This window comes from Zingiber officinale, chromosome 10A (assembly GCF_018446385.1).
Source record: "Zingiber officinale cultivar Zhangliang chromosome 10A, Zo_v1.1, whole genome shotgun sequence".
NCBI classification, from domain to species: Eukaryota; Viridiplantae; Streptophyta; class Magnoliopsida; order Zingiberales; family Zingiberaceae; genus Zingiber; species Zingiber officinale.
The window spans coordinates 394,469-421,494 of record NC_056004.1 but is presented as its reverse complement, the minus strand read 5'-3'; the positions used below and the strand labels follow the sequence as shown (position 1 = coordinate 421,494).

At 40.2% G+C, this 27,026-nt stretch overlaps 4 protein-coding genes and 1 long non-coding RNA gene across 5 annotated transcripts; 4 read left to right on the top strand and 1 right to left on the bottom strand.

The window, feature by feature from the left end:
• Positions 1–1,454: 1,454 nt before the first annotated feature.
• On the top strand, positions 1,455–6,392 carry LOC122026218 (neutral ceramidase-like). Its single transcript, XM_042584873.1, has 10 exons — positions 1,455–1,625; positions 2,008–2,393; positions 3,164–3,372; positions 3,524–3,886; positions 3,979–4,237; positions 4,330–4,600; positions 4,684–4,809; positions 5,191–5,254; positions 5,438–5,607; positions 5,713–6,392. The coding sequence occupies exons 2-10, from the start codon at positions 2,056–2,058 to the stop codon at positions 6,271–6,273; spliced, it is 2,361 nt and encodes a 786-aa protein (XP_042440807.1). The 5' UTR covers positions 1,455–1,625; positions 2,008–2,055; the 3' UTR covers positions 6,274–6,392.
• A 635-nt stretch (positions 6,393–7,027) lies between these two features.
• Positions 7,028–7,756, top strand: LOC122027964. The gene has a single exon (XM_042586977.1). It carries the CDS (start codon positions 7,028–7,030, stop codon positions 7,754–7,756), a length of 729 nt encoding a protein of 242 aa, XP_042442911.1.
• Positions 7,757–15,594: 7,838 nt separating this feature from the next.
• On the bottom strand, positions 15,595–17,300 carry LOC122027658 (probable membrane-associated kinase regulator 2). The gene is made up of 2 exons (XM_042586652.1): positions 15,908–17,300; positions 15,595–15,825 (listed from the first exon to the last, which is right to left on the bottom strand). Exons 1-2 carry the CDS (start codon positions 16,932–16,934, stop codon positions 15,728–15,730), a joined length of 1,125 nt encoding a protein of 374 aa, XP_042442586.1. The 5' UTR covers positions 16,935–17,300; the 3' UTR covers positions 15,595–15,727.
• Positions 17,301–17,720: 420 nt separating this feature from the next.
• On the top strand, positions 17,721–18,557 carry LOC122027659. The gene is made up of 2 exons (XR_006124488.1): positions 17,721–18,042; positions 18,121–18,557. It is a non-coding gene; the product is annotated as an uncharacterized LOC122027659 (long non-coding RNA).
• A 4,656-nt stretch (positions 18,558–23,213) lies between these two features.
• On the top strand, positions 23,214–26,726 carry LOC122026215 (probable protein ABIL1). The gene is made up of 9 exons (XM_042584872.1): positions 23,214–23,474; positions 23,963–24,045; positions 24,370–24,520; positions 24,591–24,693; positions 24,777–24,869; positions 24,958–25,042; positions 25,135–25,187; positions 25,280–25,374; positions 26,321–26,726. The coding sequence occupies exons 1-9, from the start codon at positions 23,388–23,390 to the stop codon at positions 26,483–26,485; spliced, it is 915 nt and encodes a 304-aa protein (XP_042440806.1). The 5' UTR covers positions 23,214–23,387; the 3' UTR covers positions 26,486–26,726.
• Positions 26,727–27,026: the final 300 nt, after the last annotated feature.

Here is a 27,026-nt window from a genome sequence, read left to right as displayed (position 1 = left end):
TTTTATTTGGTGTAGATGATGTGAGTGTTTCTATTTATATTAGCTTGTTTGTATGGATGTTATAGTTTATTTATGTTTGTATGGATTGTATAAAATAAATGTATGAATTATTAGGATGTATGAAATGTATTTGTAAGTGTGGATATGATTATTTGTATTTGATTGCATGGATATGATTGTTTGTATGTATATAATGTCATTATCTGTGATGGTTTACTGTATATATGGATTGTAAATATGGTAAAAAGGGAATATAATTTTTTTCTTTATATTTTTTTATTTTTCCGACGGAATACCGACGGAATTGGTATTCCGTCGGTAATTATTGTAAATTATTTACCGACGGAAACAGTTTTCCCATCGGTAAAATACCGACGGAAACAATATTTCCGTCGGTAAACACTACCATCGGAAGCACTGTTTCCGGCATGATTTACCGACGGAACATTATTTCCGTCGGTATATTTTGCTACGGAACTATAAATTCCGTCGGTAAATACCGACGGAATTGAAATTTCGTCGGTATACCCGTTTCCGACCTATTTCCTCCCGACAACTAAATTTCCGTCTTAATTCCGTCACTAAACTATTATACCGACGGAATTACGACGGAAAATTCCGTTGGTAATCCTGTTTTTTTTGTAGTGATTGACTGGGATAAAATATTACAAAATAGAAAATATATGGAGTTGAAGGTATTTTACCTCTAATTAATGAGGCAATATGCCCCTAATTAAGTCCAACAACACAACATTTAATACTGACTGGGCATTTATTTAGTTGGATACGCCTACTGTGCTGTAGTAATTAATAACAGCTAATTTACACTGATAGAAGAATTTTCAATGGAAATGTTCAAAATTTGATGATAAGCCACTAGGATTAATGTTCACAATATTAAACACAATTTGTATTATGTGGATCTTTTATATTTATTAAATTAATTAAATAAAAAATTCTTATAAATATATTGTAGTTAAGATTCTACCAATAAATATTATAATTGGAGTTTAAATTAAGGATAATGCTAAATGGTCAGAATCTGACCATTCAGAATGTATACATGCATGTATATACATGAGCATTTTAATAAAGGGTAGTATTATTAAATGGTCAGAATATGACCAGCTAGAATCTATACATGCATACATATAAGACATTTTAGTAATATCAGAAGTGTATACACATGCATGTATTATAATTAGAGGATACAAATTTTTAACTGGTCCGATTCTGGTCAACAAGATTTACTATTTAATAAAATTATATGTATATATTAATTATATATTGTAGTTAAGATTCTAACAATAAATATTATAATTGGAGTTTAAATTAATATCTGTGACATCTACAATCATAATATAATATAATATAAAGTTGGATAATGATTTAATTTCAGTATTTAACTGAACCGAACCAACTTTCGCGAATCTCCCAGAATGAACGATGCGAACTATGCGACCTCGTCTTGTGTCAGGCGTCGGTTCCTCCGACGAACAAGGAGGCCGTCAAATGTTTACTACATCCTCGTCATCTTAGATCGTTACCATGAGTAAGTACAAAGGGGGAGTCAAAGAGCTGCAATAGCTTTTCCACCCTTCACATTTGCTTCACCGCCTTCACTGGTGAGTTACGCTGCAGCTTCCTTCAATTCGTACGTAGAGAGATCTTAGAATCCTATGTGCGTTTGTGATTTTTGTGTTGTTTAGGCGCGTGATGGCACGACATTTTCTCTCTTTCGCCTAGATTTTATTTCTTTTTTGGTCGCTCGCGTGTCATGATTCTCGGTGTAGCTGTCAGTCCAATCTAATGTGGCAGGAAGATCAAGTGTTCGATGAAGTACTATCATTAAAACACTTTCATAACTTCAAGATGTCAGCCTCGTGTATGAAATCAAATTCAGTCAATACAAAAAAACATATCTTTAGCAAAGTTTGTGTTTATTGCGTGATCTTGTGTCGTGCTATCCATTCAATATCTTATTGTTCATTTGCTTTCCTTGTTTAGGATCAACACAACCTGACTTTCCGTACGTGTGTGTGATTGTAAGTGCTAATGGAGTTTTGCTCTTCTCCACTACATCATTGTCCTATGGCAAAAAGGTGGTTTTTCCTCTTGCTATTGGTTACTGTCCTCGACATCAAAGGGATCGTATCAGACTCTACATACTCAATCGGAGTTGGGAGCTATGACATAACAGGACCTGCAGCAGATGTTAACATGATGGGATATGCTAATGCTGAGCAAATTGCTTCTGGCATCCATTTTAGGCTCAAGGCACGGGCATTTATCGTTGCAAAGCCAAAAGGGAACCGGGTGGTTTTTGTAAATCTTGATGCATGCATGGCATCACAACTTGTGACGATTAAGCTTCTTGAGAGATTGAAATCGAGGTACGTTGAGCTGAACCTTTTGGAAAATAGCTATGTGTAGTTCTGGTCTCATCCACCATAAAATTTATCTAGATTATACAAAGTATTGTAAACTTTTTTCACTAATTTGCACCGATCATACACTTATTGGACATCCTCAGGAAAGAGTGATAGCTTATCTTGAAGGTGAGAATCCAAGTGATATAGTGTTTGGTAGTTCATACTTCCTAGTTCTAAAACACATGATCACATTTCTTTACATGATTGCAGCGTAAATCACCAAGAAGTGTAGCTACTGGCTATTTGGTTAATGTCTATACCAGAATTTAATCAGATTTAGAGTGTTTAAAACTCACATTTGCTTCTTCCTTTATGGAGATCTGGAAGCTGCTCTTTCAAAATCTAATGTTTTGAGATTCTAAATTGGAGATGACTGAATTGGGGTGAGCCCATTCAATCCCAAAATCACTAGTTTCTCGAGAAGAAGGGGGCACCCTTCTCATCTATATGCAAAATGGACTATCACACTTTGCCATGTGGGACTCATGAGAATGGAGCATTGTAGCTTTAAAATGCTCACTCATGGTCATCATAACTCACAAACCGAACTTTAATACCATATTGAATCAGGACAGAGCTCATTCCATCCAAAAGAGATTCACATTTTGCACTGGTATTATATATTATATATAATTGTGCAATGATGCCTATGCTGCATCTTTTCATTGCACTCAAGTTTTTTACTTCCATAGTTCTCCATCTTAGAAGCATCAGCGATTCCTTTCTGTCAGGTATGGAGATCTGTATAATGAGAAAAATGTAGCCATCAGTGGTATTCACACGCATGGTGGACCTGGGGGTTACCTCCAATATGTTGTGTATATTATAACATCTCTTGGATTTGTAAAGCAATCATTCGATGTAATCGTTGATGGCATTGAGAGAAGCATCATAGAAGCCCATGAAAATCTCCAACCTGGTGACATCTTTGTCAACAAAGGTATTGTCTCTAATATCATAAGGTTTGGGTGTTTGTGATCAATAGCAGTTTTAGAAACTGGCCATTGGGCTGTCGATTTATTAGAGAAATCATAGTTTACAGGAAATTTTAAAATAACATTGAAAATCATCTTAAAACTTTGTTGTTTCAGGAGAATTATTGAATGCCAATATAAATCGCAGTCCTAGTGCCTACCTGAATAATCCGAGTGAGGAACGAAGCCTATATAAATATGACGTTGACAAAGAAATGACCTCTCTGAAGTTTGTACAAGATAAATGGGGGGCTGTTGGGAGTTTTAACTGGTTTGCAACTCATGGTACTTCGATGAGTAGAACAAACTCATTGATAAGCGGAGATAACAAAGGTGCTGCTGCACGTTTCATGGAGGACTGGGCACAACTGAAGGGCTATCCAAAAGGGAACAATGGGATAAGTCCTGGTAGAGCCAGAACTAGACCGAATGGACTCCAAAGAAGAGTTTCACTCATAATTCCTCAACCACACAAAAATGGTATGCTTCACAATAATATATAGTCTAGTCCAAATATAGACTGAAACATAAATACATCCTTCATCTTTTTTATTTGTATTTATCCTCTGTAGTTCATGAACTAAGGCTACTGGCTTCATCCTTCCTACCCTCGGGTGGAAGGAATCTAGAAAGCTCTGAAGATATTTCACAACAAGTTCGAAATAACCTGGGTGGCAAACCAAAATTTGTATCTGCCTTTTGTCAGTCAAATTGTGGAGATGTAAGCCCAAATGTTCTAGGGGCATTCTGCATTGACACTGGTCTCCCTTGTGATTTCAATCATAGTACCTGCAACGGGAAGAATGAACTTTGCTATTCGCGAGGCCCAGGGTATTCACAATGTCTCTTACAGTTTCGAAAGCTTAAAAGTATTTGACAGATATTATCAATTCTGAATACTTTGGATCTGGTTCACCTGTCAGTTACCCAGATGAATTTGAAAGCACAAGGATCATTGGTGAAAGACAATTCACAAAGGCTGTTGAGCTCTTCAATACAGCCTCTGAGCTGGTAAAAGAAAAAATTGACTATCGTCAAACCTACTTAGACTTCTCAAAACTTGAGATCACCCTTCATTCAAGTGACGGTGGTCGAGAAGTCGTTCGAACATGTCCAGCAGCTTTGGGATTTGCTTTTGGTGCTGGAACAACTGATGGTCCTGGAATGTTTGATTTCAAGCAAGGAGATGTTAAGGTTGGTTAATAGGAATTGGTCAATATTATCATTTTAAAAATGGCTTGCTGACATTGATCATCATTAATTCCACTTATCTTCAGGGTAATCCTTTTTGGAATTTTGTGAGGAATGTGTTGAAAGAACCCAGTAAAGAACAAGTTGCTTGTCATCAGCCAAAGCCAATACTGCTTGACAATGGTGAAATGGATATACCGTACAAATGGGCAGTGAGTTTATTCTATATCTTTGAGGTTTTTTATATACTGTATGCTTGTCATCTAGCAAAATCTATCTTGTATGAATGCTTCATTTATGTTGACCAGAATTACATCCATATATACGGACTAAATCTATGGGTTGCTATAGTAACTTGCATCTGTCTTGAAAGACGTTTATGATAAATTTAAGAACTCAAGAGTAGTCATAAGGATCATGGACAATGCAAACAATGCCACACTTTCTTTACCATATCCTTATCATCTGAGAACTGACCATTGTGTTCAGTGTGCCCTTGCAGTGACCTTTATACTTTCTGTTATTGTTTATTTCTTGAACAATGATTGTTTCTTTTCAATATTGATTGCTACTGATACGTTTTTCTCTTCCAGCCTGCCATACTCCCTATCCAGATACTACGAATAGGTCAGGTGGTCATCCTCTGTGTCCCTGGAGGTAAATGAACTATTTTGTTGTCACATTAAAAATAATATAATCTGGTATCCTATCAGCATCTGGTTTGATTTCATGTCGACTGATGCTTTCATACTTCTTCTTATTGGATGAATGAAATTTTCTTGTCCTGTAATTGTCCTTTAGCATATTTGCTTTTGTTAATTTCATAATCTACTCTCTCAGAGTTCACTACAATGGCTGGAAGACGACTCCGAGATGCTGTGCGCGAAGTACTTACCAGTAATGGCGATGGTGAATTCGACAGTGGTGTTCATATTGTTATTGCCGGGCTGTCGAACACATACTCACAGTACGTGACCACTTTTGAGGAGTACCAGATCCAAAGATATGAGGTGAATTTTGTTGAGTTCCTAGGATGCTTACTGAAATTACCCTCCTTGTCATCTTACTCGGCTGTTTTTATGTTTTAAATTGTTATTGCATTTAACGTTTCTTAGGGAGCATCGACTTTGTACGGCCCTCACACACTCAGCGCTTACATTCAAGAGTTCAAAAAACTAGCTTCTGCCCTTCTGACTGGCAAGTCCGTCGAATCAAAATTGGAGCCTCCGGACCTGTCAGACAAGCAAATCAGCCTTCTCCCTCCTGTCATTCTCGACACTACTCCATTGGGAGTTAACTTCGGCGATATAAGCACAGACATTCCTGAAAACTCTACGTTCCAGCCGGGAGATACAGTGACAGCCACCTTCTGGTCTGCTTGTCCCAGGAACGACCTCTTAACGAAGTCCACATTTTCCCTCGTAGAGCTTTTAGTCTCCTCCGGAAGCAGTGCTTGGTCTCCAGTGTATGACGATGATGATTTCAGCTTGCGCTTCAAGTGGTCAAGGCCTTCTATATTCAGCTCTGAAAGCTACGCTACGCTCGAGTGGAGAATCCCTGAACAAGTTGTTGCTGGAGTCTATAGATTTAGACATTTGGGCGCGTCAAAAAGTTTGTTGGGGAAGATCAGCCATTTCACTGGCACTTCTCGAGCGTTTGTTGTGGTTAGTAAGTGAGCTTTTAGTCGATTTCCATGCTTGATCATAGCTACCTTGTCAGTAATTATCAATATGAATAAGTTGAACGATACCTCTGTAGTCAATGCAATGCTATTATAATCAGACTAAATATTAAGCTGTTATTCCTCTTTATTCGTCACTCGATATTGATTTACAAAAGCTCATCTATATCTCTTCATTGTTCATAACCTCCTTCTAAATACTTTTCACAACCCTAATTATCAGTACCCTATAAAATTCGGCTGAAAAAACATATGAAAGATTCTCAAGTATGGTTTTTGAGACACTATAACTATAGTCGAGCCTCTTGTGGATCCAATACGTGACATCCAACTTAAGTCAATAACAAGCTTAGGTCAACCACCTTGGCTTTGGAAAGATAGCAAAAAGACTCCTGATCAACCACTATATACACGGGAAGGAGCTTCCAATGCCGGCGTTACTTCTTACAACAAGATCTTGTTGGGTCATTATCATTTGCTTGTTGCAAGCACATAGAACAACACTATTCCTCGTTTAAGAGCCATATAATAATCAACCTCAAATAATTTAAAGAGACGTCGAAGAGAGCTACTCTCACTCTATATTTAATTATACTGACTTAATAATGCGTAGCTGTTGATGGAGTGGGTCATCGATCATATACAAATATAAGAAACAGAGCAAGATCAAGAGCAAGAAAAGAGCATAAGGGATTGATTAATCTCATATATGAAACAGAGCGAGAGCAGAACCAAGTGTATAAAAAATCATGGAGATAAAGGATGCAGATCAGACGAATCCCGGCCTCGCCGCCGCGTCAGCGCCCTCCACCTCCATCCTCGAAGAGGACACCGACGACACCGAGTCCCTCCAGGGGCGCTCGGCTCAATGTCTCCGCTGGCGGCGTAGCGCCTTCTTGTGTTGCGGTTGCTGCGGAGCGGCGTTGGTCGTCCTTGGAATCGCCGCGCTAGTCCTCGCCTTCACCCTCCTCCGGATCAAGGACCCCAAGCTCGCCATGAACTCCCTCGCCTACGGCGGCATCGAGGACTACTTGGGCAGTGGCCAAGTGCCCAACATCAACTTGATCTTCTACGCCGACGTCTCCCTCAAGAACCCCAACCTCGCGTCGTTCCGGTTCAGGAACAGCACGACAGCGTTCATCTACAACGAGACGGCGGTGGGCTTGTTGTACGCGCCGGCGGGGAAGGTGGGCGCCGATCGGACGGTGAGGATGAACGCGACGTTGGTTCTTTTGCTGGTTCCGATAGCTAGGACGATGATCGGTAAGCATAGCGTGGTCCCCAGCATAGAGGTGGAGCTGAGGAGCCGGACGGAGGTGGCAGGGAGGATGAACGTGTTGGGGGTGTACAAGCGAGATGTGGCGGTGACGATAATGTGCGACTCCATACGGGTGTTCTTGGATTTGCACAAATTTAAGATGTATATTAATTGGCCGGAGGAGAGGAAGAAGCCCCGCTGTTCTGCCGACGTCCGATGAGTTGGAATCGAGGCGTTGTAATTTGTAATTGTAACGATCCGCCTTCTATTAATTAAGCTGTAAGGCCGATCGTTACGTTATGATGTGCTAATTATTCCAAGACCATCATCAAATCTAGGTGCGGAAGCTGTACTAATTAAAATTTTGCTAAACTATTATCATTTCTTGGTTCTACATGTGCTAAGGGGTGTAATCTAAACTATTCATGACATATATTACATCCCCCAATGGTCAAGGAACATAACTAAGAGTTTCTTGCTGATATCAGACCTCCCAATCGATCCACGGATCGATTGGAATGGCCGAATCGATCCATTGATCGATCCAGGTGGCTACTGTATGTGGGGCTTTGGTTGGATCGATCCAGTGATCGATCCAGCACGCTACTGTGCTGGGGCAATATTCTGGATCGATCGGCTGATCGATCCAGACTGGCCAATCGATCCAGTGATCGATCCCAGAGCCTTCTGTTCGCGACAGAATTTGCTGGATCGATCGGCTGATCGATCCAGAGACCTACTATTCGCGGTACAAACTTCTCAATCGATCGGCTGATCGATTGAGAAGCCTCCAATCGACCAGCCGATCGATTGGGGTTTCTGATTTCGTACCAGGAGTCTGATTTCAGCACTGTTTCGTGCCTCAATCACACATACAAGTTCTAAAATGACTGGGAAACGTTCTAACATCACATAACTAAGGTTCTAAGCATGGTAGAGTGCATAATTTACTAGTTCATGGCATTTAGACATACTAAAGTACGGAACAACCAAAATGCTAAAGTGTTATAATGGTTTAAACAAAACTTGCTAGATCCCTAAGATCTTTATTCCAAGTTCCTGCCCACACATATCTTTATCGCATTGTCCTCCAGCCTCCGCTAGTCCATCTTTCCTTTACCTTTATCTGTAGTATAAGGAAAAATATCTGTAAGCTTTCGCTTAGTAAGAAACCATCTACCTCACAAAAATATGCATACGATGCAATTCATGTTTTTAAAGAATGTTATTTAAAACATATGCTGAACTTTGCTAAACATGGCATGGCATGACATACAACACGTAGAATTAAGAAGCTGAACATAGCAATAAAAGCTACTCATAAGCTAACCTGTGTATCCATAAGAAAGAGCTAAACTGATGTAAAAGTCGAGCTAAACTATTACTGATCTGATGCTAAGCTGTACTGAATTCACATAGCTATTTATGAAGTTTTGAAAACTAATTACATAATATGTGAAAATACATAATCATGATACTGTTGGGCCCGGCAACTGTACGTGTTATGCGCGCATCCCTAACTAGACCCGGGTTTGCAAGTCCCGAATTTAGTAGGTTTACTAGACTATCTGAACTTAGGGACGACTGTGGGAGCCCAACCCAATGGATATCTAATCCAGTACAGTGCCACTGAGAAAGTAAAATACTGAATATAGCTAGTTACTGCTTATCCTGCTATTTCTAGGTTATCTGAACCTAGAGCTAGGTTGTCTGAACCTAAAGGCGACTGTGGGAGCCCACCCATTGGACCGTAGTCCCCTATAAGCTGTAATAAACTAACTGTACTAAATAAATGCTTCTATTGCATTTAGCTGGGCTGTTAAAATGCCTAAGTTGCATTTTGCTGTTCTAAGCACTTTTTATCGAACACTTGGTGTGCTTTAACCCTCCCCTCTATTAGGGAGATCATCTCTAGGCACCCGACAGCGTCTACATCCTCCAACTGTAGGGGAAGGACGTGTCCGGCCCATCTAGAGGTGCTCACTAAGTCCCTAAAACCGTGAAGTGGGTTAAATACACCATAGGTGTCGGAAAGACTGCATATAGCTAATCTAAAGACATACAATCAAACGAAAAACTACTTATACTGCAGGTGAGGGATTTCTTACCTCCTGTGCTAAATTTCTTACAAATCTAATCGCTAGATCTCCCGAGGAGACGATCCTTTAGACGATCTTCTCGCGTCTACACGTTCCTCTCGCGGAGGGGAGCGTCCTCGTGTCGAAGTCGTCGCCGGAAGGTGCACTTGGAACCCTTGGGACGGAACCCTAGCCTTGCTTGTGGTTGGCGCCGAGAGAGGGAGAAGTGGCGTCGATGAGGGTTTGAGGAGAAGGAATCCCAATCAAAATAAAATCCCACTTAATAATTTCCTATTTATATTAAGTGGGTAATTCGGCTCAACTCTAATATAAATTTAATTGCCTCCCTTTTCTTTCAGCACGGCCTTGCTGGATTCAACTGGTTACTAGAATTATCCGTAAATCATATGTCTCGGGTTCAATTCCCGTTTAGGCCGTTTTCGTTTTCTATTTGTTTTTGCTACTTCCGCTACTCTAAAAATTCTGTAAAAATATCCTAAAATTCCAGAAAAAACATAGAATATTTTTAAAATAGTTTTGAGAATTTTCGGGCATTACAGTAATGCAGCTAATGAACATGTTCAATTAGTTCGACGACGGACGTGTATTAGATCATGAATTAATTGATCATTATCTTAGGGGTTGAACCAATCTGCAAGGTAGAGAATCTGTGCATTTTCAGGAACGATACCAGACGTAGTTTCCAAAGCTTTAGGCGACCTCTTTTCAAGCGGAAGATGATGTGTTTTTTTTTATTAGTTGGAGTATCATATGTATGTATGATGTGTATAATTTACCCAGATTAATCCAGAACATAATCGATTCAATCCAATAAAATTTTCCGTCAATTATAAGTATAAATCAGAAAATTATCAGAATGACTCATCAATCAATTTAATGTTATTAAGTTAATTTCTTATTAAAAATTCATCTATTAATTCATATACTAATCTCTAAAAGTTTTATAAGGGTCTATTCTCAGAACTGAAGATTAAAATTTACCTTATCATGTGTGTATTTGTATATTTATATTTATCCCCTTTCATATAATAGAATTGATACTAATAGAGATGATTTAACTTTCTCTTTAAAAAGAACTCTTAAGAGGCCGTTCTATCACTACTGTACCATTGTCCTAGGCCGCAACTAATCCGTGTGTCTGTATTTTAGTTTGTCTAATTATCAATTTAATTTTGATTTATAATCTAAATAAAATATGGATTTTAATATGTAAATTCCAGCGAATTATTAAGGCTCTACCCAGACATACTTAAAATTTTAATTGATAGTTGAATTAGTATATTAATTAGTATTTATTATTTACCATCGATGTGCCCTAGGTATAACTGAGTAGGTTATCACATAATAAATTTATAGAATTAAGTAAAGATTAAATTTTAGTAAAGTCCAATAACTATCTTCCCATGTGATGGAGGACTTGTAATTACGGTTGGATCAAGACCGTGATCCAGCCGTAATTAATTGCAATCTCTTCCTAGGTTTACTGTCCCCCTAGGTTATAATTTTGGTCGGGACGAGTGGTCGAAGGCGGCCCCCCTGCTTGGCGCCAGGCTAACTAGCTACTTGCCCATCGTAGATGGCCTTTAACCACCCGCTCTGACCTAAACTATAATTTGGGGGAATGGTGAACCCAGGGAGGAATTGCGGCTGGATCATAGTCACGATCCGAACATAATTACAAGTGGTCCATCCCCTGGTCCACTTTTTTTGGACCAAAGGATCTACTCTCGTGATGGCACCTTCGATTTCCTAATTTACTTGTGACATATTTCATCTTTTGTAAAATTATTTATCTTTGATGCGACAGAATTATGTCATCTCCACGTGTCTTGTGTAGTAAAAAATTCAAGCTGAACTATCAATAAAAAATAAGATGAGTCAAACATGATCCAAAGGGAATTAAACATACCCAAGATAAAACTCGAGTATGATCGACCCAACTCAATACATTTATCCAAAGAGATTCAAGTTTGATCAGGGGATAAGTCAACTATTATATCTCTGTTAGTAAGAGAGCACCATAATCGAATCTATGTTTTGACCTTGTCAAAAGTTCAAAGTTAAGTCTTATTGTTATCTAAGTTAATCCAGTGTGTAGGATGCTCAATTCAAAAAATCCTAGTAGGCCAGTTAGATCCGATACTAGGCAAGAGAAATCTTAGCATATCGTGGAACCACACAGTATGTCCATATAGGTCAAGCGGACCTAACATTTGGCAGGTAGACTTGATAAGTCTGGAGAACCTGATATTGAGTCAAGTGGAAATCTTGGTAGCCGATCCGATACAGAGTAATTAAGTCGAAACATGTCTGGAGTATCCGATATTTAGCAGGTGAGTTGAGGTAAGCAACTAGAGTGGAGTGAAAGAGAGGTCATGTCTAAGGAAGAGACAAATTCTAAGTCGTTGATTCAATTGAAAAAATAAAGAGATTTCCAAGTTGATATTAAGATAGGTCTTATACTGTCTTACTCATACATTATTTCATATTGTGCTAACTCTATTTTGTAGGAATTATTGTTATATTGAATTTACTCTGTTTTGCATAAACTGAAGGGATCGGTCGATTGTACAAAAGATTCAGTCGACCAAACTAAGCTAACATGACACAGAATTCAAATTACGCAGAACACATTTGGTATTGAAGCTTATCGACGATAGATCAAGGTGATTAGTCGACTGAACATTAAATGACATTAACAACACAAAATATCTTATCTCAACGAAGAAGGATCTTTCAGTTGACCGAACAATAAATGCATTAATGATACAAAGATTGGATCTTGGCAAAGAAAGAAGGCTGCATGATCAGTCGACCAATAGGAAGATCTGTTGACTAAAAGGATCAGTTGACCTAACGCTTTTTCGATTGACTGAACATTGCTTATAAAAATACATCTCTAGCTCCGAGGTTGAATAACTTTTTCACTCCGATTGATTCTCTCTGTTGTGCTGCTACTATTCATGCAAGTGACGATACATCTGCCTCAAAAGGCTCTCTAACAATTTTGCTAAATCTTCGTACTTGTGTTGTTGATAAATTCTTTTGATACTTGCATATTCATTGTATTCATACTTGTACAAATCTGGTTCCTCTAAAAGAACTATTATTAGTGGATTGCCTACAAGTGCAGTCAAGGATCGCAAACCTTGGAATAATAGTCACAGGACTGTGAACTAAGTAAAAATAAAGGTGTTCTTTATTTTCCACTACTATTTACTTTGATATGTTTTTACAAAAAAATAAATCAAACTAACTAGATTCACCCCCTCTCGTCTATCATGATCCAACAATCTCAGCCTCAGATCTTGACACTCAGTCTTGATATCAATCATCGATATCACTCTCCTCTCAACCTCAAATCCCGACGCCCTGTCTTGGTCTCAGTCGTTGACATTACTCCAATCACAACCTCAAACCATGATCCTAAGTCATAGTCTTAATCATCAACATCACTAGCTCACGTCTCAACCACAGATCCCGACACTCAGTCTCGTTCTCAGTCACTAACATCGCTGCCATCTTAGCCTTAGATCTCGAAACTCGATCTCAGTCATCGTCATCGCTCTCGTCTTAGCCTCAGACCTTGACCCTCAAACTCGATCTCAACATTGACATCGCTTTGCCTTAGCCTCAGACCCAAGTATCCGCTGTCTTAGTCTACCTAATCTCAGTCTCGGTCATCGACATCGCTTCTATCTCAACTTCAGATCCCGACACTCAGTCTTAGTCTCAGTCGTCGACATTGCTCCAGTCCCAATCTCAAACCTAGATCCTCAGTCTTAGTCTCAATCACTGCCATCACTAGCTCACGTCTCAACCTCAAATTTGAGACTCAATTTCGGTCTCAATCACCAACATCGCTCGCATCTCAGCCTTAGATCTCAACACCTGATCTTAGTCATCATCATCGCTCTCGTCTCAGCCTCAGACCTTGATCCTCAATCTCGATCTCAGTTATTGACATCACTCTACCTTAGTCTCAGACCCAAGTATTCGCTGACCGCTGTCTTAGCCTCAGATCTTAACACCTAATCTCAATCTCGGTCACTGACATCGTTCCTGTCTCATCTTCAGATCCTGACACTCAGTCTTGGTCTTAGTCATCGTCTCAGCCTCAAACTCTGACCTTCAGTCTCGATCTCAAAGATCGACATTGTTCTGCCTTAATCTCAAACCTCCAACATCTTCTATGTCTCTGCCTCAATTTCTTACACCCTATTTCAATTTGAGTCATCGACATCGTTCACGTCTCAACCTTAGATCCCGACACTTAGTTTTGGTCTCAAACATCACTCTACCTCAGTCTCATATCGTGGCATCCTGTCTCGCCTTTAGTTGTTGACTTCGTCTACTCTCAATGTCACTCAACATCAACTTCATTTCCTCATTTTTCTCATTCTCGAATTAGGCTTTTGCCTCGAATATTCCATAACACGTGTCACAAGATAAATGGAGAAGCGGTTATACGATTGTCAAATTGGTTTTCTAGATACCCCTTCAAACACATGACGTTTAGCGAATGAGACGACAACTAATGATTGTCAGATCTTATTTCTTCACCGACTCATACGGAGATAATGGGGGAGTACACTATACAGTAACAGACGTGGAGATACTTTCGTGATAACTATATAAATACTCACGAAGATACTGAAAAGAGATTGAGAGCTCTCTACAACTCCACCCGGTTCCCTTCTTCATTTTTTTTTTAGCATACCATCTCAAATCAACCCTAATATGAGAATTGAAGTGGTCTATTGATTAACCAGACCGGTGATTTGACCATTCAATATTAACAGCCATAAACTTTAAATTACAATAACTTTTATTACGATTGTCACTAAAAATAATTTTCAAATGTGCCTTACAATAGGTGTATATTTATTTTGTCAATTATTAATTTCAGAATGTCCCAAATCCAAATGAAGTTAACTAATTTCGATTTCGTCTGAGAGGACGAAATGGATTTAGTGCGATTTCTATTTATCATTCACTTAAAACTTTTGAGTATGAAAAGCAAAAGACATGTGCTTTAAGTCCTCCATGTTCAACATTAAAAAAAAAAAAAAACTTTGGATTCCTCCTATCCTACATTTCTAAAAAAAAAAAATCTAAAATTCATATTTACCATCTAAGTGGACATTTCCACTGCTTTATAGTCCGGCAAGCCTGGGTAGCATCAGTCAAAGGTCCGCTGTGACCGAGTGGCACCCGTCATTATTCAACAACAGCAGAGACTGTTCCAAGTGAAGTACCTTGCAGACTTGCAGCTAGCCCTCTCTCGGCGGAAGTGTTGCTTCCATGATGACCATCTCATGCGGCAGTATTGGAGAAGAACCCTATGCTGCTCATCAACGAAAAGCTGGTAAATTTCCAATGTCAGTCTTTGACAGAGCCAAATAGATAATTGAGTGACCATAAGAGAGAGAGACAGAGAGGAAGAATGCATAATGGCAACAAAGGAGCGAAAGGAACAGGGTGGTGGCTCATCTTTTTTCAGTGGTCAAACTTTTATTGTTCGGGTCATTGTCTCCATTTTCCTTTTCTTTTATTTGCTTTCCAGAAATCAAAGAAAGGAAGTGACGATTTCGTGCTGCCGATGACCTAACCTGCGCTCTCGCCCGCACAAAGAAAGCCATGGGGTGGAGAAAAAGAGACGACCACAGCGTCAACAAAGAAAAGTAAAAGGAAAAGAGGAAGAACAAAGACTGCGCCAGCCACTTAAATATGAGAAAGGATGACACTGTTTCCAACAACTGGAATCACTCAGACCTTTGTCTTCTCCCCTTGTTGTCCTCTTCCTCTTTGCCATCATTCATTCCCAGTCCATTCCCAGACGTGACCTCGATGTAGTGCTTTGCTTCGAGTTTTTCTTTTTGTATCGATTGAAACAACGGATCGTTAGATCGCACACAAGACAAAAACGAGTTTGTGTAATCGAACAGACACCTGAATCTTACTGGTTATGAACATCACATGGAAATTTATCGAGGGAAAGAACAGGGTTTCTCTCGTGAACCACTGACAAACACGTCAAGCATTTTAAATTTCTGCATCTGTTCTAATAAAAAATGTCGAACAGACGATGGTCATACGACGTTGCTGCAGCAGCTGCTTCTGCTGCTAGATTCTACTGATCTGCCGTCGCCGGGATCACTTCTTGACCGAGTCAACGGCGACTCGGAACCTGCACAACGGGATGGCACCGGTTTGAATATTTAACAGGAAGCCGAGTGATGATTCGAGCTCGAGGATGATGATTTCCGTACCTCTGTTGAAGGAGCGCTTGCAGTGGGCAATGGCGCTTTGGATACCGTCTTGCTGCTCCAGGAGCGAGTCGTCGCGCCGCCCGGACGCCAGCGACGGCAAGGGCAACGAGACGGCGGCTGACGCTGACCGGCTCTTCCTCAGCCGTCGGCAAACCACCCTCAGTCCTGCCGGGATGCTCGCATCTTGAGCCTTCGACGATCCCTTGGAATCACTCGATGCCGTAGGTTGATCCTTCGGGTGTTCTCCGCCGCTAGCCTCGCCGGCCTCCCCGGCCGGCCGCACCTTACCGGCGCCACTGGGCCCCAGCGGCCCGGAGAAACGTAGCTTCTCGCCGTACCGTTTCGACATCCGAAGGTAGAGCGGCTTGATCTTGCTGATGTAGCGCTGGAGCACGTCCTTGGAGAGCCCCCTTGCGTCGGAGCTGCTGCTGCAGGAGCTTCGGGAGCTGCTGTCCCTGGTGAAGTGAGGCGCCTCCTCTTTTTCCTGCTTCACGAACTGCTTGTCGGCGGTGATCGCCAGCGGCGCGCTCGAATTCGATTTCCGGCGAAATCCCAGCTTGAAGGGGCGAAATTTGATGGCAGATTTAAGAAAGGCGTGAATTTGAGGCCTCGACGACCTCGGCTCCGACGCGGCAAAGTCGCTGAGAGAAGCCGGCTCGAGCGGGAGGCGGCCTTTAAAGAAGAGGTCGTCGGAGAAGGAAGCCACGCTGCGAAGGCTTCCTCCGCCTTCAAGACCGCGCCTTGCGGCCTCAGGCGACATGGCCAGCTCGAACTCGTCGGCCTCCTCATCCGACTCCGCGTCAGAGCACTGTTGCCGTTGCTTCTTCTCTGGAACATGTTGCTCTTCCTCCAGCAACGGCAAGGTGAACTCGAGGTCGAAGAAAGGGCCGTCGTCCTCGCTGTCTCCGTCGCCGTCGAAGTCAGCGGTGGTGGAGACGCTGGAGCTGAAGATGGAGGCGGGCTTGGAAGAAAGGGGAAAGGCACCACCCCCATGTTTAGCTTGTGCGAGGAGTCTGAGGAGCTCCATGGCCGTCAATGGCTGGCTACTCGCTTTGAAGGCTTTAGGAGAGTTGTGGAGGGAACAAGACGAAGAAAGAGCAAAAGGCTCAACTTAATGGAGGCCACGCAACAGGAGCGTGGTCATGGTGCCGTGAGCGCGCTCGGGCGCGGCTCTGCAACAGCAGAGCAGAGCAGTCGTAGTAGGTGACAGATATGAGAGTGGTAGTAGACAGTAGTAGTAGTAGTCTCGTCATGAACTGGATTCGGATTCGAATTCGGATTCGCTCAAAGAGGGAGAGGGAGAACCTGATTGGCTCCTGGCTCGCGCCTGACTTCCTTTCCTTTGACTTTTGCAGTGTCCTACGACCGGAAAAAATCTACATAATCTAAGCTGGCACGCATCACGCGGCCACCGTATCTGCCGTTCATTTGCCTTCCTGGAAAAATCAACACTTTTTAAGGAAAGCATTTCCATAAAAATTATTTTTTTTCCTTCTCGTATTACTAAAAATATAAATATTTAAGAAAAAAACTTCCTTTAAAAATATATATTTTAAAATAAATGGAGCATTTATCCGAGAGTACTTAAAAAAAAAAAAAGTCTCCATAAAGATGTGCAAAAATCTCTTGGTCTCGATCAGAAGCAAAATCAACACAGGAAAAAGCGTTGGATAGTGCTCGTATTTCTGAAGCACATCGTCCATATAAGGCAATGGATTGCAGGACAGTTGGATAAATAAATAAATAAATAAATAAAATTGTAACACGAGAAATGAAATCATCTTTTTAACAGGTTCGAAGTAAATTTGAGCAAAAGACGACGTAAAGAAGAGGAGAAAGGGGTTCTTTTTGGAGATGACTGGCGACTTGGGTGCGAGGCATGTGCTGCACGAAGCTTCCCCAAAGTGGAGATTAGCCTGAAGCCTCTGCAAAGCCATGGAGTGGGGTGGGCTAACTTTGCAGCTTTATTTTCTTTCTTGCTTTCCCCTTTGTTCTTTTTTTTTTCTTTTTTATGCAGATTTGATATGATGGGAGAAGCAACTGTGGCAGGGAAACAGCAGGTGCTATCATCACACTATCCTCCAATTCCAGGATTATGAACTCGATGCTATCTGATGGCAGTCCAAGTGAATCTAGTGAGAATAATTAGAGAGCAAGCAAATGATCCTTTTCTTACTCCAACTAATTGCTGGGGACGCTTCCAACTGTTTTAGGAGTTCATATGACTCGTCCAAGTTGGTAGGAAGCAGCGCCGTTGATGATTGACCCGTCTTGCCTGCTCTTATCTGCATTTCTGGATGGCCCAATGTAACCGTCGCCGCACTGTCAAGTTAAATTCTCACGGCGACCAGATTTGTTTAGTTAATTGCAGCTATCGTGAGGCACGATGTTAGGCTTCACCCCACTTTCTGGAAGAGTATTAGGTGTAGATTTGGCTGCATTGAGCCAACAAGGGAGTTGTGACATTTGTTTTCCAAATTCAGAGACCCTTTCTTTTCAAAATCTCATAACTTGTAAATTATCCAACACATGTTTTGTCCCTTGTGGACCAGAGGTATTTCCTTCATAATAGACATCTCTGCTCCTCATAAGACAGCCTCCGTTCCATCAAATGATACGTGTAACATTGAGGCATAACTTAACCAAACATGGTGGAATGCATAGTGAATTGCTCGAACAACTTGACAAATCAAGGTCAAAGGCACATGATATGCCCCTAAATAAGAAGCAACATTAAAGTCCAAAAACATAATACCATCTATCTGTTGCCATCCAAGAAAGTGATAGTCGAACGAGTCCCCAACGCTCTTGTGATAACTTTGCCCATGACTGAGTCTCTGCATATCATGGTGCTGAAGTAGAAGTAGATTCCTAAATTTAAGGTGAACCACACATGTTAAACTTGCACGGTACATTTGTTATTCTCGACCTTTTTTCCAGTCAAAAACCTTGGCCTTCACATAGCATACAATATTCTGATGGGTCTACAGATTAGTTCTGTCCTGTTATTGGAATTTAACAGGGGATACAATTCAAAAGTTGGCATGATTGGAAATTGAAAATTACTGCTGCATAATTCTCAGCAACCATTCCTGACTTCAAAATCTAATCAAAAGCTGCTGCTTCGTAGGAAAAAAGAGAGGAAAAATTCCCCACTGCAAACCTGCAAATGAAGGTCCCACAATGTGGTGCTTGTCACTGGGAAGCCAGGCAAAGGTCAGGATCGCCAGTCCGATTCAAGCTTGAGCATTTGGACCATTTCAATGCACAAACCAATGTGGGTTAGGTAGGCCAAGATCTGTTTTCAAATATTGGACCCACAAGTGTAGCAATCCATATTAATCAGGCATGGTTCAAAGAGGACTTGTTGCACAAAATTTTTGGCTGAACTTCAGCCTACAATTCCTGGAAAGGGATTGCACAGAAGCAGAAAGCAGCAATTCTCATGATTGAATATCCACGCAGGAAGCAAAGGTTGAACTAGCAGTGTAGCTTTGTAGGTGCTGCCCGGTATCTGCCAAATTAACAAAATTAGCCGAAGTATCTTGCCAATATAAACAGACAAAGATCTCATGATTGAATAAGGAAGAAATAAAAGCGAGAAGTGATTTTTGCAAGAGTTATGAGTAGACCTAATAAACCTTACGTTGATTGGCCACCTTTCTGTATTTCTTTCTATGAATTACAAATTAACACAAACTGGCTCCATTATTTTTTATTTTTAAAGAATCAGGTAGTAACTGGAATTCATATCCCTAAGAAAAGTTTGATCCAATAAAATATTTTAAACTGTATTTGTCAAAGCCAATGCAGATGCTTCCCCACTAAAATGAGAGGTAGTTGCACTAAATGGTCAACGACCATCCATCACTGATGATCCTGTTAAAACATAAACGTGCTATAGCCAAGCAGTTGCGTTTCATCTGTCTTTCAATTAGAACAACCGATGCAAGCAAGTTTGACACAAAACCAAGCATGATTGCGAGGGCGTGATGACTGATGGCAGAAGAATAACAGCAACAAGCAGGGCAGCTTCATTAGGGAGAGTTCCGTGGCTATGAATCATGGATTTCAACAAATTTATGGCCTCGTTGAACAAACAATCCCATGAGCAATTAAGTCATGGCATTCAAAGCAAACACGTATAGGACAAACATTTCATCGAACACCTTGTGTCTTACTGCAATAAGGAGGTTTCCGCTTCAGAACGCCTTGTGTAGTAACGAAAGTGAACCGAGAATCCTTCGGGCTGGTACTGCACCAGAGGCAGCGACACCGTCTGTAGGTTTACGTCCATGACCGCAGTAGGATTCCGGTGCTTGAGGTATCCCTTGATAAGGGCGTCGACCAAGTGGAGCAATCGGCGAGGAGGAGGCTTCCTAGGTAGGAGTTGTGGCGGGAGCATGGGGAGGCGGCGGCGGAGGAGGAAGAGAGCGAACGATAGGCACAGGAAGCTGGGCACATGCGTCAAGGAGCTTTAATGGGCCGGGCTCAGCCATTGCAGTAGAGCCCATTATGTATGGATTTGGTCTGGACTGGGTCTCATTTCACTTTTCAGAATTGAGAGTGTCTGATGGTTGTACTCACAGACGGCTGCTATCTTCTTCATATCGCTATTTGTTTTTCCCATAAGAATCTGCTGCCTCGCTCACTGAAGACACCGCTGAGCGCAGAGAATTATTATTATTTCCATTTTTTTCTTCTTTTAGGTTTTTTTTTCATTATCTGTAAATTTAATTTATTGAGATGAGTGTTTGTTCCGACTAAATACCATGGAGAATCAAGTCACCCATCAATAAACATCCAACTCACTCACGTATTCCCAAAGATTGCCAATAAAAATGATGAAGAAATTTTGAAGCACACTTCAACAAAGGATTAGACTGACGTTGAGGAGTCTCAGTAGACCACTCCGATACTCAAGTTAGGATTTATTTAAAATAATATGTGAGAAGTAAATGGAGAAGAAGGAGAAAACCTAGCGTAGGATTTAAAAAATGGGGATCCTTTATATTGACATTCTTTAGAATTTTTAGAAGAACGATAGGCTGGGCGTTGCATATTCTTTCACCATCGTCCTCTTGTTAACCAGTGAGGAGACTGGATCTAGCAGCCATTAATTGTTGCTTTTCCATTCACAAAACACCACATCCTTAAAAGAGTTAGGAGAACAACCTAGTAATTATCTCTGTATTCTTATAGCGCTACGTGCCTTTAAATTTTTACAGAGGAATGATTTTAATGGTGAGGAGGTTGCATAGCCTTTCACGTGCTTTAAGCAAGGCTCGTGCGGTGTAGATTGGATCTGAGGACGACGAATGAAAAATTAAAATTAGTTTGGAGTGACCTTGATGGTAAATGAAGTTGAAACCCGAGACTAAGCAATGGATAGTATCAGCGCCTACCTTTCACGTGCTTTAAGCAAGCCTCGTGAGGTGTAGACTATATTTGAGGATGAGGAGATGAGGAAATAAAATTATTTTGAAGAAATGTTGAGAGTAGATGAAGTTGAAATCTGAGATTCATCCGCTTGTGGTCTAGCCAATTAGAAGTTGTCAAAACTTGAGACTGAGTCGGGGAGATGTCAGTGACTGAGGTCGAGCCATATAAATGGTGCTGAGATATGGAATTGAGTCAGAGATAATGTCGACAACTAAAGTCAAGTAAAAAAAATAGTGTTGGGAATTGGAGATGAGCCATATTAAATGTTGGCAATATAGGACGAGCTAGATAGATGGGGTCAAGAGCTGAGGTCCGAAGGACGTTAATGGCTAAGACTGTGATAGAAACAGAGTCGAAGTTGATCCTCTAAAATCAAAGTTAGTCGTTGAAATTGAACCAGAAGATACGTCGAGACCGAACTTGCACTTGAACAATTTTAAATATTTCGATAAGTATACTGAATTCGGTTCAACTAAACCTGAGTCATATTCAAAGACAGTCTCATTCCTTTTGGATTATATTTGATCCATCTCAATTTTAACTGACAGATCGATTTTTGACCACTCACATGGGTACGGAAAAAAACCGTCACATCAGTGTTCATCCCACTTTTAGTCAATTTGTATTTATTCAACCATACGATAACACCGCCGTTTGAACTTGATTAATTAGCAAAACAAAAGGAGCATCGAAAGCAAACCTGTAAGCCCAAGCAAATCCAAACGAAAGAGATCAATCTTCGCTGGCGACGCCGACAGAAGAAGGAACGGCCACTATCGAGTCATCCCCACTTCAATTATTAATTATTTTACTTTATTACTTATTTATTTATTGCATTTGGATAGAACAATTTATTTTTTTTTTTAAAAAAAATATATTTGTATATCAATAAGATCCACCAATTTCGCAGCTGCAAATTAATATCTTAAAACGGTCCGTCACATTATTTAACGTATCACTTTTTTTTTTTTACGTCCAGACACATGCATTTGGGTCCACTGTCGATAGGGCTGTAAACAAGTCGAGTCGAGCCAAACTTTGGGGTGTTCAAGCTTGTTTGATAAGATAACCGAGCCGAGCCGAGCCGAGCTTAAAATGAACCAAGCTTTTGAAATGAGTGTTCAAGCTTGGCTTGGTTTATTTTTTATGAGCTTGAGCTTGGTTCGTTTAGATGTTATCAAGCTCTCAATTCGAGCTTGGCTTGAGCTTGGTTCGAGCTTGGCTTGAGCTTGGTTTTAGCTTGGTTCGTTTATATGTTATCAAGCTCTCAATTCAAGCTTGTTTGATTGTTTGAAACTTTTAATTGTTTGATTGGTTATTAAGATTGATAATTTAAATTTATTTATTTTATTTTATTATTTATTTAGCATATTGAAAAGAATTTTATTAATAATATTGTTCATGAACATTGTTCACGAACGTTAACGAGCTGAACACATATGTGTTCAAGCTTGTTTGTTTAGCTTAATGAGTTGTTCAAGCTTGTTTGTTTAATTAATCTAATGTATATTGAACGAACATAAATAAGTTCTTACCAAGCCGAACACCAAACTTGTTCACGAACGCTTGATTCATTTACAGCCCTAACTGTCGATGTGTACTGGTATAATCTATGCAATCAATCGAATACTACAAACACCATTTGTGTCATGTGACATACCTGCTTAATTGCAATAAGTAATTTTAAAGTTCTTTCTAATTTGGATTCATCCAGCTCAATTTGGAGCTCAATCATGGGATCAGACCTGACCGCATTCGTATCGGGTCCACTCACCGTCTAATCAATGCCGATCGCCCAACTCATCGTCATCAACGCATTAATTAAATAGAAAAATAAAATAAAATAAAAGCCGAAACAAAAACTACGCTTCCCGGTACTGCGCCTGCCTCGTAACTTCTCTCTTCCTTCTCAATTTATCGAGGGGAAGTGGAAATAAAAAAGCGCATTTTTACTACGAAACCATTGCTGTGTCTGTTTGGGCGCCGGATCGCAGCGGCGACGGGGATTTAGCGGTAAAGAGAGTGGAGGAAGGAAAGGATGCAGCAGTTTGGGCCGGAGAATACGGCCATGACCTTCGACGAAGTCTCCTTGGAGCGGAGCAAGGGCTTCGTCCAGGCGTTGCAGGTGAACTCCGCTGCTTCTCGCATTGCTAATCAATACCGCTGTCTATATGTTCTTCTATTGTTTATAGGACGCTTTATCTATATGTAGCTTTTCTGTATGATTTCTTCGCCTCTGGTTTCTCTTCTTCGTGTTGTTTCATTCGATATCTTTTAGGGTTTACGATACCGTCTACCAAAAGTTATACATTCCCTTCCTTTTTTCTTGAATTAATTGCTCGTTATTTGCTTCTCTGATCCGGTTTCTATTTCCTGCTTGTCGTAAGCGGGCTTCTTGGTGATTCTGAGTTTTCGCTGCTTTATTCCATTAGATTATTTTAATCTTTGAGTTGCTCGATTTTGATTGGTTCCACGATAATTTGTTTACTATGCAATAGAGAGGGGAACAACCATCACAAGCCATTTTTTGGTTATACCAACATTTTTTTTTTCTGTTGTTGATAATTCTTTGGTAGGTGTTTTTTTTCCTGATATGATTCCGATCATGCTTAGGAACTCAAGAGTTTGAGGCCTCAGCTTTATTCTGCTGCAGACTACTGCGAAAAAACCTACCTTCACAGTGAACAGAAACAGATGTAATTTTATCTCCTTGCAATTGTTACTAATTGTTTTTCTTTCAGTTTGCTACAACTATTGCCTTGAATATATTTATATGAAATGTACTTTTTTTCTCTTTGACATTTTTGAACATCTAGGAAGTTCATACGGTCTTGTCCAGTTCTACTAATTTAATATTTTGGATGGCTAAATATAGCTATTCTGAAGTTCTTTTGTATGAAATATATGGTGGATATTTCTAATTTCTTTACGCCAATTCTGTCATTCCGGAAACTTGAGAATTCCCAACCTAGATTTCACTATCAGCTATCTTGTTTGGTATGTGTTCTTTACATTTTCAGGGTATTGGATAATCTGAAAGAGTACGCCATCCGAGCCCTTGTCAATGCTATTGATCATCTTGGTTCTGTTGCTTACAAATTAGCAGAGGTTTCTGAGCAACAATCATCTGACATCTCAACTGTAGAACTGAAGATTTCATGCCTATCTCAGGTTAATGTTTGACAAAATGGAGCAGCATTTGGTTTATTTTATTCACTAATGCGTTTTTAATAATTTTCAGCAAATACTTACGTGCCAAACATTCACCGATAAAGAAGGATTTAGGCAGCAGCAATTTTCTTCAACAACAACAAGGAGGCATAAAAAACATTACATACTTCCGAGTATGATTTAAAATGAAATTTTGTTCTTTTTTGAAGCAGTGAAAAAATTATACGTTATACTTTCACATTAATTGCTAAGTTAGGTCCCATCCATAAACGGCTGGAGAGCATTTCAAACTTACAAAAAGATAACAGTTCGAGTCAGGTTCAATCAATGCCTCTTCCTCAATCTTCTGGTATGTAGTTTTTGCAAATGTTGGTCTTGTTCTTGTAACATCTTGATGCTGGATCTCAAACTTCTTTTTTTTGTGGTTGGCCAATAAGGAATTCCTACTCCTAAAACTTTATCTTGGCACCTTGGCTCGGATGACAACCCCGCACCGAGCAGAGAGTCCCGGACATCATTTTTGTAGTCCATTGATCTCTTCTCCAAATTCTACTTTGCAGAATTTTAATTTGATCGAATTCTATGAACAAATCCTTTTCTCTTGCTTCTGACAGGGTTGACAATTCTAGAGCTCAAAATGTGACCATGAATTCCTTCCATCCTTTAGGTATCTTGCATTGGAATGTCTTCATATTCATGTGCTCTCTTTTGATATTTTTCACTTAAGTGTATTCAACTATCTGTTTCTGTAAATCTCAGAAGAGCATGCTGCACCACTGCCCTTATCAAGTCATCTTCAGGCAGCCAGGGGAAACGATGCTGCAGCTGTTCCTACTCACCCAACTAGTGTGAAGGTTAGGTTCTAAAAAATTAAATCAAAGATTCTAGACGATGCATAAGTCTGCACTTCTTTAACTTGAATTTTTTATTCTAGCTCAAAAGTTTGACTGTTTTAAATGTAAATAATAGTAAATGATTAATCCTCCATTCATTGAAATTAAGGCGATATTCATACTCCACTGAACAAAAAACTATATAATGTCATTTAATTTCATTATTTGTTCAATTTGCAAACATTTTTGTCATGCTTTTTTCTATTAATTCTTGAATTACTTCCATAAAACATAGCTCGTGAGAGTATATGAATGGCAAACTTTTGTAATATGCATCACCTTTTTGAATATTATGGCTGAAGACAAAAGTGTGTGTGTGCAACCAATTATCTGACTTGGCAGCATCTGTTATTACCAAAATGCTCTTTCATTCCTTGAGGCTGTCCCAACATACACAAAAGTCATTTTCATCTCCACACTTTGACAAATTTATTCAAAAGTAAACGAGTTTTTTCTCTGGAATTTTACTCTCTTTTTCTTTTTCTTTTATAGTCTAGGTATCCAATTCTTAGTTAAATTTTTTTTCTCTTTTTTTTCTTGCTTCATCTTTCTTGTCCTTGACCATGTATCTCAGAAGATTGATTACTTGCACCATTCATGTACCTAAGTCACAAAAATATGATGCTTCTAATCTCGGTGCTAATGTAAATATAGGCATGTAATGTTTTAACATGTGCGTTAAGGATATACTTGTGATAGAGATCCTTAATTTCTGAGTCCCCAATATTTCCTAGCTATACACGAAGATATAATTCCTATGATCATGATAGCCAAAGCTGTGTAGTGGTTTGTCAAAAAATAAAAGGCAAAAGAAAATGAGAGCTTTTCAACTTTGATTCTCATTTATTCTAACCTGTCTTTCATTTGGTGCAAACTAAATCTAATCCTATATTCAATGTGTTCTTAGTGGAAGCAGGATGAAATGGTGGCCACAACAACTTTATCAGGATTCAAGCTGTTCGACAAGTCTGTACGACAAGATATCAACCATGCACCTCGTAGCAAGAGCATATTTTCAGCATTCTTTCCTAGAAACAAGAACGTCAAGCCCAAAAGAGTTCCAGTCTCTTAATGGCGTCTGCTAACAAGTTGCCCCACTTCCATGGTTGGCGCAGTTGTGTCCTGAAAGCCAGTGAGCATCTAGTTTGTTGGGTTACTGATAAGTGTATCTGTCTGTCAATGGGAATCTCTGCGATTGCTTCCTCATTTGTAAGTCTGCATCGTTTCAGAGGATCTGTTTTGTTCAACAGTCTTTGTTCCTTAGTCATTTATGATAAACAAAAAACTGGTCAGACCTCGTGGTGATTTATTTAGGATTACGCTGAAATTAGCCTTTCATGATAAACTCAGCTAGTCTGACTATTCTGTATGAACAAAGGGACCGCGCACGATTTACGTCAGAATGCGGTTGGATCACCGTCCTTGTTCGGGCCCGCCGGTGCCGTATGAGACAGATTGCCAACGGCGTAGGCGAAACGCTCTCTAACTCCGTTCCACTGATCCCGCGCAACAGCCATTTAGCTGTGCAGGGCCCACCTTCCTGATGGCATTCACGAGGCAAGTACAAAACTCGGTAAGTAAACCGTGTTAACGAGCACCTACGACTACGGGTA

What these genes read in the sequence shown, in the direction of transcription:
- LOC122026218 (XM_042584873.1), top strand. Translation starts at nt 2,056, where the DNA reads ATGGAGTTTTGCTCTTCTCCACTACATCATTGTCCTATGGCAAAAAGG. An exon ending in TGCTATTCGCGAGGCCCAGG is followed by an intron (nt 4,238 to 4,329) that starts GTATTCACAATG and finishes TTCACCTGTCAG; the next exon opens with TTACCCAGATGAATTTGAAA. An exon ending in ACCAGATCCAAAGATATGAG is followed by an intron (nt 5,608 to 5,712) that starts GTGAATTTTGTT and finishes AACGTTTCTTAG; the next exon opens with GGAGCATCGACTTTGTACGG.
- LOC122026215 (XM_042584872.1), top strand. Translation starts at nt 23,388, where the DNA reads ATGCAGCAGTTTGGGCCGGAGAATACGGCCATGACCTTCGACGAAGTC. An exon ending in GCTTCGTCCAGGCGTTGCAG is followed by an intron (nt 23,475 to 23,962) that starts GTGAACTCCGCT and finishes GATCATGCTTAG; the next exon opens with GAACTCAAGAGTTTGAGGCC. An exon ending in AAAACATTACATACTTCCGA is followed by an intron (nt 24,694 to 24,776) that starts GTATGATTTAAA and finishes TTGCTAAGTTAG; the next exon opens with GTCCCATCCATAAACGGCTG.
- LOC122027658 (XM_042586652.1), bottom strand. Translation starts at nt 16,934, where the DNA reads ATGGAGCTCCTCAGACTCCTCGCACAAGCTAAACATGGGGGTGGTGCC. An exon ending in CAAGCGCTCCTTCAACAGAG is followed by an intron (nt 15,826 to 15,907) that starts GTACGGAAATCA and finishes CCCGTTGTGCAG; the next exon opens with GTTCCGAGTCGCCGTTGACT.
- LOC122027964 (XM_042586977.1), top strand. Translation starts at nt 7,028, where the DNA reads ATGGAGATAAAGGATGCAGATCAGACGAATCCCGGCCTCGCCGCCGCG.